This window comes from Gadus morhua, chromosome 13, assembly GCF_902167405.1.
Source record: "Gadus morhua chromosome 13, gadMor3.0, whole genome shotgun sequence".
Taxonomy (NCBI): Eukaryota; Metazoa; Chordata; class Actinopteri; order Gadiformes; family Gadidae; genus Gadus; species Gadus morhua.
Genome location: NC_044060.1, coordinates 15,654,882 through 15,665,798, shown reverse-complemented (window position 1 = coordinate 15,665,798; position 10,917 = coordinate 15,654,882). Strand labels below are relative to the sequence as shown.

The window sequence follows — 10,917 nt, the reverse complement described above, 5'->3', positions numbered from 1 at the left end:
TTGCCTCTAACAGACCGCCAGCCTATGTTATGGCGCCGCTCGGCGGTTTGACGAATTAATTAATTTTCCACCAATGCGTTCGAGGATGCTCACAACCAAAGCCATTGTTATCGGTTCGAAATGTTATCTTTGCTCTCTTGACCAATGGCCTCGTGTTGTTTCTTCCTCTTTTTTCTACACAAGCCACTCCCCTTTTAGTGACCCCCTCCCCCTCCCCCTCGCCACCACACTTTACACACATACGCCATCCCGCTGAGACTGCGTATGATGCTTTCTGTGAGCCCGGGTTGTCCGTCTGAAGTGAAGACCAACGAAGATGAATGAGACAGGAGCTATCCGAAATGAAAAGATTGAATCATTATGCAGATAAAGACGCGGCGATGCACAGTGCATGTAACTATACAATCGGCGACACACACGCGTCCATTTATATGCCTTCCCTGTTAGCGCATTGTGCTAACTCGCAATTTTGAAGAAGAGTAACCATAATATTCTGACAGTGTGTGAAAAAAGGCGTTTCATATATTTCTGCGCTTTAGGAAAGAAGGACATGCCCCAATTTTTGAGGATGCGTTAAGAAACGCAGGAACATTATTCAATCAGTAGTTCAGAATACACTAAACGAGGAATCTGGGTCAGTTTAATTCCTCTGCATCACTAAGGACTATGGCTCCGTTGCAAGCAGCAATTGTTATTCTTCTACAATTGAGTGAGTATAACCCTCTCGTCTTGTAGTTTGCACTACACTACACACATGACTGTATATGTCCCACATGATATGTGTCTCTGAGCTTTCCCCCTGCCATACTGCTGTATTCTACTGTACAGAAAATATAATTGTAATGTTCTGCATATGTGTTGTGCTTAAGCTGATTTGCTTTAAATATATTGCAAAGGGTTCTTTATTCCTATTTAATTTATCTTCATGCAGGTTTGTAAATAGCAGCCCTTCAATGGTTTTATACACCGTCATGTATGTCCCCCAAGATCCATATCGGTAGACTCATAGTTAGCATTTAATCCGCTTAAGTTTCCCACTGGTCCGTCATGTCCTTTTTCGTAGGGGCTTTGTGCCATGCCCTAGTCGGGCAGGAACTGTACGCACCTGTCTAGTATTACTAGTTTGACAAGCTGACAGTTAAATGTGGGGGTATGGTTAGAGGTGTGTCCCTTACTGGAGTTCATAGTCCCTCTACTTGGCATTAATGGTAAACATCAATGGCGGCCTTGCGTATGCCTCTCATTTGGGTTGATGTGATCATCCCAAAAAATACCCAATGGTTGTCTTGACATTCAACAGGACAACTATTTTTTATTCCGTAATAGTTGTTGTTGTGTGATTGTTTGGCATGTTTATTTTCACTTTAAACTAGCCTAAATATGATCTGTGAAATAATGAAGCTTTATGGTTTGCTAATGTTCTTTCATATTTTCTCATGTGACAAAAGGCTATGAATGGATTTAACCTAATTTATACCCAACATGCATGTTCTGGGTCATCACAAACAATGCTTCTCATTGAGTGAATGAGAAGCATTAAGCCTAGATATGAAGCACATTCTATGGTTTTACACTTCCCATGTTACTGTGACTCATTATCCACTGGATAATGTTGTGGGAACCATGTTGAAGTTCTGTAGGGCAGGCCTAATCGTCAGGGTAAGATGAAGTTTAACCATATAGTTATTAACATCCATTACAAGCTCAGTCAGATTTTGTCATTAGCGGCCCAGCTTTTCATTTAATGACCTCTCACAGTAATTCCAGGCCATTTGTTTCCCACACTTTGGTTAATCGATAGATTTCCCTGTGGCCAGCTCTCAGCATGGAGTATCGAGTGGCGGAAATGATGACGAGGTGTACTAAGCATGCTTCTAGGCAAGGCCCCTGTGACCAACAAAAAATGTCCTTATCTTATTATCTTATCTGCTTCAGGTATAACTACTGCCATTCTCTATCAGGGTGTGTCATTGGTGTTGAGGTCCTCCCTGTCTGGGAAACCAGGAAGGATCTCAGAATCAACATGATCTAATTCTGACTCTTTTGCAGCTTTAACATACATGTAGTAACAATAATTTAGTAGTAATAAAAAATCCATTCGTCCTATGATGAGCTGTGTACGTCAGTTAAAAGTCCCTGGAGCAAAAAGAATAGGACCAAAGACAAGGAGAAGACAAGACCAAAGCAAACTCCTATTTCACCCTGCCGACATCCTCATCTAACCCTCGGCTCCCCCCCTCCCCCCCTCCCCCCAGTGCTCCACCAGGCCGCGGGCCGCGAGGTCCTCCTGCCCTTGGGCACCCTGTACCGCGTAGCGGGCTTCCCGCTCTCCCTGCCCTGCGCGGTGACGGGCTACGAGGGCGCCCGCACGCAGGACTTTGAGTGGTTCCTGTACAGGGAGGACGCCAACGGGAGGCAGATGGGCATCGTGTCCACCCGGGACCAGGGCTTCCCCTACGCCCCCTACCAGGGCCGGGTGCGCAGCGGCGAGGTGAGGGTGGAGCGCGACTCGGGGGACAAAGCCCGGCTGGTGGTGCAGCGTCTGCGGCCCGAAGACCAGGGGAAGTACGAGTGCTACACGCCCAGCACGGACACCTCCTACCAGGGGAACTACAGCGCTTCAGTGGTCGTCAAAGGTGAGGCTCCTGTGATCGTGTTGTGTTTCCATAGTTAATGGTGCAGCTGAAAGAGGCAGTCGGCCGGTTAACACATTGGGGGCGACCGTTGGGCTAGTGCAGAGATATTCAGCATAAAAAAACACAGTTTTTGCGTTTCAATATGGAATTTGTGATTATAGCAAAACCTTCAATGAATATGCGATTGAAGTAACGTTTTGGGTCATTGTCACCTTGGACGTTGACCAGCAGAGCAACGTTTCTCATTGTTCATAATCGGCTCTTGTTCTTTGTTTGTATTGGATCTTATCCGTTTTTTCATCTGGACTTTGTTTCTCTTTATTACTCTACTTCTCTCACTCTCATATTTAGTTTAGTTGTGTTTTTTATTTTGTTCTCTCTTGGCTTTTCCATTCACCTTGCCAGGTATCGGATTACATGTGTTTTTTCTATATGCTCTGTCCAAGATTCCATCTTTCCATCCTGAATGCTACTTTTTATAGTTAATAGGCTGTCATTTTGGTTGGCTAGCTATGTTTGAGAACAACTTCTCCCTAATCCAGCCGATTTAGCAAGCAGTTTCTTAGGCTAGTGTCCTTAAGCTGTATGTCTGGCTCTTGCTCAGTTTCCCCCGTTCTATAGTTTGTGAGGAGTGCTTAACATGTGACTTTAAAGCAAACGCGCCTTATAAATCAAATTTGCCATTTACGTCTGTACCATCTGGCCCATGTGCGTCCTGTAACAACATCATCTGACTCACCATCATCCCACAGTGATACCAGACACACTCCAGATCAGCTGTACCCGCGCGCTGACCGGACAGCCCCTGCCGGAGGGGGCGGGGCTTACCTTAACGTGTTCGGCCGGCGTTCAATCCAAGGAGCACACCCACCTGTCCATCATGTTCGGGAAACGCGGCGGCGATTCGGGAGGCGGGGAAGGGGGCGACGTCAGCACCCTCCGAGAGATCATCGCCCTGGACCGGGTGCTGGGTGTCACGCCCGGGTCCAGCCAGGCCTACAGGAAGCGCTACGAGGACGGCGAGATCACACTGGAGAAGAGGAACGGCGCCGCCGGCGTGGACACGTACGTGGTGCGGATGCGCGCGGTGAAGCCCGAGGACTCTGGGTCGTACTTCTGCGAGGCGGCGCAGTGGATCCTGGACCCCGACGGCTCTTGGCAGAGGATCGCACAGAGGACCTTGGAGATCGGCAACCTGACCGTCCAGCGGCTCTGTGAGTGCTTCCAGTGAGAGACCGTGCCGTCTCCCAAGCTAATACCTGAAAATAAGTGCAGCTGCACATCGTAAAGCCTGTTGCGGACGCCAGTGAAAGTTTACACTGCTGCTTGTTTACACTGTCATGGTGGCATAGGGCCAAACCCATAATCTCTTGTCCACAAGTGGATTGTTATATGAGGCCCCTTTTGCGCCCTGTCTCGGCTCACGGGACTGTGCTGCTGTCATGGTCAATCTGAAGCAGGGTTTGGCACCTTTGAGTGAGTATTCTCCTCGTGCACAGTTCCTAGCAGTAGTTACATTGCTTGATCCGATGAAGCTGGTACCAACAGGCCTGGTCTTGTGCTAGTTGTAGCGAACATTTAGTTCTCCAACAGATTACATTCACAGGACCTGTCTGCTGGCAGCATTAACCTGGCCAAGTATAAGAGGAACTGGCTGGCTGGTGGGTTGATTGCTGACAACTCTTTACTTCCCTGTTTAACTGGTTATGATCTATAGCATAATATTATCAACTTACCTCGTTTTATAACTAGCTTTGCAGTTGGTTTGATAAGGCCTAAAATTTTTTGTTTGGTTCCGGTTTCCGACCGACCCTGTCAATTTATGTGCGACCCAAATTATTTTATGAGTTTTATAAAAAAAAAATATATATATATATTTTTTTAATGTAATTACGTTTTGGTACAGCACCTCTATAATTACGTTTTAGTACAGCACCTCTTCATTCTGTACAAGGATGAGCGAATTTTCTCGTTTTTAAATGAAAACAACCTACCTATCATTCGCTGCCGCTGTAAAAAATCCCTACCTACCCATGACCTCAACTGAAAACCAACAGGAACCAAACTTTTTTTTTTTTTAGGCCTAACTAGTTAGGGTTAGAGTGATGCACCGATCGATAGGTCAAGGATGTTATCGGCCGATATACGCCCTAAACACCTAGAAGTTGTCGATTATGTGTCGATTATGTGACCCAAAAACTACTGGGAAGACGAATTTTGTCCAAGACGTGACGTCATGTTCAGTCACTGAGCAAATTAATACTAATTATTAATACTTTAATTCGGTCCACACAAATAAAGAGGAGTCCGATACACAATCATTATTCACACTTCCCCCCGTTAGTTGAAACTATTGAAGTATCTATAGCGTCATAGGACAAGGCTGCTCCCCGCTAATTCCTTCTGCTTTATGTGAAACTAATTGGCTACTCTGAATGGAATATGAGTGAGCGAGAGCTATTTCCAAAATAATAATGTGTCTCACAATTTAACCCAAGCATTACGTAGCCAAATTATTGCAGCCACAGTACTTGCATATCTACATAATTCCAACAATATGAAGCAAAACGAGGGCTTCCTAAAAGCTAGTCTTTATAACAGCAGTCCACTATAGCTGGACCCCGGATATAATGTGGGTCAAGCCGTTGACAGAACTTCTTTCATGAGCTCGGTTTCATAAAGAGATTTTACACAGTTGGTTTGAGAAATAGCTATACTGTTTGATTTATAACAAGCTATACAGTTGGTTTAATGAATAGCTATACTGTTTGATTTATAACTATCTACACAGTTGGTTTGATGACCACAGACTCAAAGCTATAGCTCACTCAAAAGCTGTCCGCAAGGTTAGGTTGAATAGATGGTACACTAATAGAGCGTGTTGTCAGATAATGAAAACAGACCCACAACAAGTTTAGCTTTTTTAAAGAACGGCTAGCCATTGCAGCCTATTAAAAAAGCCTGTTGGTTGAGCCTATTGCAGGCTATACCATCAACGTATATGGGCTATACAGACTGCACTTGAGCAACTCGCCTGGCTCAGTGTTGGGTTTTAAGACGCTTGGGAAGGGCTGATGGATTAAATTATCTTCACCTGCGCCTAAGCCTGGCGTGGACTGTGATAAAGGTTTCTGCCGGTCTAGTAAACATGAGCAATCCTTTCAGAACGACACCACTCTGTATGGAGCTGCTGAGGGTAAACTGCACGTCATCAGCCCAAACAAAGCCCAAGCTCTCAAGAAGAGTTTCAAATTGGGAAAAAGTCAAATGAAGTAGTTAATTTTCTTTGTTTTGTTTGATTTGTGTTGTTTAATTGGAACAATTATCTTAATGCACACATCCCTTCAATCGCTATCCTGTGAAGAAGTGTTTTTAATTAAATAGTCTTTTTTTTTCCCTCTTCATTTACTCGATAATGACGTTGCGGAAGAGAATTAATTATTATTTTTTTAGAATAGAATCTGAACAACAGATGCCTCTAAATGGTGGAAATAGATGCCTCTTAAAAAGCCATTATTAAGTTCAGTGTTACGCTCATAGGCAGTCGCCTGCACTATTAAATGGTTAGTAATTATTCATGTGCCCTGCAGTCTGTCTGACACAATAGCCTGGCAGCTCAATCTGAGACTGAGTTAATGGGTTGTGTTTACAGCAGGCATTGTTTTAACAGTTCTTTGTTTAACAGCACACAGCCGATACATACTCCTGCTGACTGTTAGCCTAATGCGCCATAACTTAGGTTGGGCTAAATGGAAATCTGTTGCTGTTGAATACACTGGTTTGTGTGTTTTTAAGTACTTTTGAACCAAAGTATATTGTTTTCTTAAGCATGTGATCCTACTCTGCTTATCGGGATCATTTCATGTATTTACATTTCAAAAGCCGATTCAGTCATATGTATGTGTCATCATACGTAGTTGTTTACTCATCATAGTGGAGTGTATAATTTACTATAGGCCTACCATGTGGAGGCTGCCCTCATCCACCAATGGGTCATACAATGCCTATACCTGACCTGGATGACATCATTGATTTCTCAGTGTCCTTGCTCTCCTCACTCACTCTGTGCTCTGCGGTTGTTTGTCTCTCTTCTAGCCGAGTCCATGACTGTGACATCCACTCCCAGCGGCCGGGTCAGCCTGCAGGCTGGATCTCCGCTCACCCTCACCTGCCAGGTGTCCGGGCTGCCCGGCGGAGGGACCTCCGGCCTGCTGGTCCAGTGGCTGAAGAGGGGCTCTCTCCCTGGCGATGCTGTTGCTGCTGGAGCAGGAGGAGTGGAGGTAGGTTTTGTTTGGTGGTGTGTCAATCAGATACTTGTGTGCGTGTGCAGGGTTTGCTCAAGACTGCGGTTTAATCCGCCGTTTTCTATTGGCTGAGATCTTGTAATTGTAATCGTTTTTGACGTTGATAAAACTCTTTGTAGTGGTTGTGTCCATTTGTGCACGTGTATATTCGAGACGCAGAGACCAGCTGACCTTACGTGCCTCCGCTCTCTCAGGTGGAGGTGGCGCGCATGGGCCCGGACGGGGTGGTCAGCTGGGGCGACGACCTGAGCCGGGGCACCGGGGGGGCTCTGGAGCTGGTGACGGAGGGCAGCTACGCCCTGAGGCTCTTCTCCGCCCGCCCCTCCGACTCCGGCGTGTACCGCTGCGCCGTGAGCGTCTACGCCGGCCGCAAGAACCCCGCCCCCTCGGCGCCCGCCACCTTCTCTCAGAGGTCAGAGGGCGTCAGCGTCAACCTCAAGACCAAAGGTAAAGGGTGGCCCACATGGCGTACGACAGGGTGGAGTCCCCACTCGCCCTGCTGTAATGCCCCCAAGGGGTTGATTTTCAGTAATATAAGCAATTCGACCACATTCGGCTCTTTGTCAGGGCAAGGACATGGCATCCTTGTCCTGACGTAGTTGCGCTTGTGTGGACTCTTTCACACGTATTACTTCCCTTGTCCGACAACCTGCCTTCAATTGGTTGTGCGTGCATTCGTATCCCCTTCTACAAAGTTGAAGTCGTTGAGAAGGTTGTTTTAATCGGGCAACTCTGCGTCGGTCGTGAACCTCTCGCACAGAACCTCTTCCTGAAAACATATTTTTCTCACACGCACACAGACAGACAGACACACAGACACACACAGATAAGCAAAGAGGATGTAGCTGGTAGGTAGCAGGGTGTGTAGATCTTCTGTTCCGGTTCTTGTTCTGGGTTCCTGTTCTGGGTTTACAGTAATATAACCCCTTGATGGGGAAGAGCTTGCACTCAAACTTTTTACTCTGATGGCCAAGCGTTTTATATATTTATTTATTTTCCTTTCAAATCCTCCTCAGCCTGATTACTGTTGCTTTTTGTCAAAAGCTTTGAGTTGGAAGCATTCAAAGAGAAAGGCGGTTGTGTTTCCTGTGGTAAATTGAGTCGGCATATCCGCTCCCAAGTGCCCTCGTTATGTTAGGTTTTCTCTCTCTGCAGAAGTGCTGGTGTCGGCCGTGGCCCAGCTCCCGCGCGGCCCGCTGCTCAAACGCGGCAGCACAGTCACCCTCCTCTGCAACGTTACCGTGACGACCACGGGCCCCGCCCAGGTGCAGGTCCTGTGGCTGCGGCGGCCGATCCCGGAGCCGCTCATCACCAAAGGGGACCCGGCGGACGCCGCCGCCCTGCTCCCCGCGGGGCCCCCCAGCGCGGTGGCCGCCCTGACATACCAGGGCATGGCCCAGCTCTTCACCAACGGCAGTGAGGTGAGCGTGGACCGCGTGTCCGCCGTCACCTACAGGCTGAGGGTCCACGCCGCATCGCTGGAGGACCAGGGGCTGTACGTGTGCCGGGCGGAGGTGTGGGGGCAGGACCCCCACGGGGGGTGGTACAACACCCAGGCTAGAGACGAGTCACCCGCCGTCACGGTGTACCTGTATGCCCGAGGTGAGTGCGTCATAATGATGATGTCTTTGTGGTCGTTTTCTAAGTAATTGATTGTAGCTTACCTAGCGCTGAACGCGGGGCACTAGAAGTCTTTAGGCGTCACCAGGCCTCCCTTCATTATGCAATATAGATTTTTTTTTGAATAAATGACTCTCCCTTCTGTTTCCAGCGGCTGATCTTCTACTGATACCACTGGTTATCGGAGTGTCGTCTGCCCTGTTTGTGGGCATCGTCGTCATCTCCACGATAACCTGCTGTTTCATGAATCGACTCGCCAGGCAGCGGCCTGTGAAATAAGTGACGCATACGACTGCCTGAGCAAAAAAAACACGATGCCCCAAGACTTTTTGGCTCCTGTGGGTGCAAAGGAAAGCGATGCAAGGGACACATTGTGTATAGGATGACAAAGACATTTTTGAGAATTTATTGAATTTGTGGAAATAGTGAATGTCTTCATGTGGCGCTGTCAGATGAACAAGGTACTAATTGCATGGAAAGGAAAACAATTATCAATGGATAAAGACAACAAGAAAACGCCCAGTCAAAAGTATAAACAGGTTGATTTCTGCTTACACATGCTAAACAGTGACTGGAAAAATATTGTGTGTCAGGGATCTTGCTGTCTTGAAAAATTACAATTTTCACATTATTGGTGTTTTTTCTCTGAGCCGTTGATATTGAATGTGAACCGCATGTTATTTCAGGACAGTACCAACATGTCTGAATGGTACTTGGGTGCATTTAATCCGCCCGCTCAGCCCCTGGCAGACAGTTGCATTGAGGCTAATGCGAGCAGGACAGCTTTCTCGAAAGCCTGGTCAGGACAGGGACATTCCGCTGCCAGCACTGCGCTGCATACAAACACAAGCTTAGGTCTGACTGAATAACGAAGGAGCTGTCCAGAGAGTCACTCGAATCTGAACGCCACTCGAATGACGATTTTGTGAAAAAACATTCCCTGCCACTAGGGCCAAAGGCTGTAGTTCATTTTCTTTACTTGCTTGTTAGTTTTATGAAATGCATATGATGCACTGCTGTCAGATATTGAAATACAGGCGTTTATTTTTCATGTACAAAACTCGAGACCCTACACTGAAGTTGCCATAATATTTTCTCAGAAGAGGTTTTAATGTTCTTAACTTTCACAGCACTTTGACCAAATTTGGACACATGCCATGTCTCTTGTTCTTGTGAAGTGACTGAGACGGAGCAAAAAAAAAAGAAGGAAATGCAGTGAAACTGAGTTCCGGAGCTTTAGTACTAAACAGATAAGAGCGTTAGTGTTTTGTTATAGTGTGGCTACGTCGTCTTGGTAACTCGGTTAGGAGGAGTCATAACCGACTGATGACTGGTCACAGTTCAGTGTGGCTTGCCGTAATAGGCTGCATCACGTCACCAAGCATGCGCTCTAGCTGAGCGTCGCTCAGTGCCAAGACCCGTCACTGCTCTGTGCTGGGACCTGTCCCATGAAGAGATACAGTGTTGTGTTGGAACACTTAATGGTTCTGTTTTCTCCCAATTTGTTCAGTTAAGTTGAAGCGTGTCTCTGTTCATTCCTTTAAAAGACGCCTGGTCTCCCTCTCTTCTTCTATTGGTCTCTCTACCCTGCCTAACCTCTCTAAGGCCTGACAATATTCCAAATGTTATTAATGAACATTATTGAGATCAAATCAGACCACCGCTTGCTGCCAGGGATGCTCTTGGATAAACCAGCCAAAGCTGATTTGCACCACGCACGCATGCACACTCACACACACAGCAGTGCCCGATTCTGTACTGGCTGATATTTTTGCTATGGAAGTACCTAGACTATGTGAAAATACACTGATCCCTAATCCCAGTGGTTCTCGTCTCACTGTGCCCATCCCCCATTCTTCCGCTGTATTACTGTTCGGAGCTTCTCATTTAAGCCTCTGTCCCCATGTAAACGCAGCTGCCACCCCCGCTCGACATTCTCCTGTATTCTGTTGCACTAAGTCATGTTACAAGGTCATCACATGTTTGATGTACACATTTGTTGTGCTCTGTTTAAAAGGTTAGTAACCACTAATGAAGGTGTTGTGTTTCGCTTTTTACCACTTTTTTTTTTGTTTGTTTTAAAGCCATTAACAAATGCAGTTCATGGATGTGTTCATCTGTTACTTATGGTGCTGTGGCAATAAACTGCCATTTAATATTTCAATTAAAAAAAGCTTAAAACAGTATTGTGTTGATGCGTTTGTTTTGTTTGGTCTTTTAATTGCAGACTTCAATGTAGTTAAATATTAAATAAATAATGCATCGACATCGAGGGAATGGTTGGAGTTATAGACATCCAACCCCATTGAGATCTAATTAATTAATTAATATATATCGCGTCTCTATAGGAAGTCCAT

The 10,917-nt window shown here is 46.3% G+C and overlaps 1 protein-coding gene across 1 annotated transcript; it reads left to right on the top strand.

Moving 5' to 3' along the window:
• The first annotated feature begins 211 nt into the window (after positions 1-211).
• Positions 212-10,746, top strand: igsf8 (immunoglobulin superfamily, member 8). The gene is made up of 7 exons (XM_030375185.1): positions 212-709; positions 2,256-2,636; positions 3,389-3,850; positions 6,732-6,916; positions 7,135-7,387; positions 8,096-8,542; positions 8,712-10,746. Exons 1-7 carry the CDS (start codon positions 667-669, stop codon positions 8,837-8,839), a joined length of 1,899 nt encoding a protein of 632 aa, XP_030231045.1. The 5' UTR covers positions 212-666; the 3' UTR covers positions 8,840-10,746.
• Positions 10,747-10,917: the final 171 nt, after the last annotated feature.

Coding starts and splice junctions, on each gene's coding strand:
- igsf8 (XM_030375185.1), top strand. CDS start 667: ATGGCTCCGTTGCAAGCAGCAATTGTTATTCTTCTACAATTGA. Junction 2,637..3,388: donor CGCTTCAGTGGTCGTCAAAG/GTGAGGCTCCTG, acceptor ATCATCCCACAG/TGATACCAGACACACTCCAG. Junction 7,388..8,095: donor CGTCAACCTCAAGACCAAAG/GTAAAGGGTGGC, acceptor CTCTCTCTGCAG/AAGTGCTGGTGTCGGCCGTG.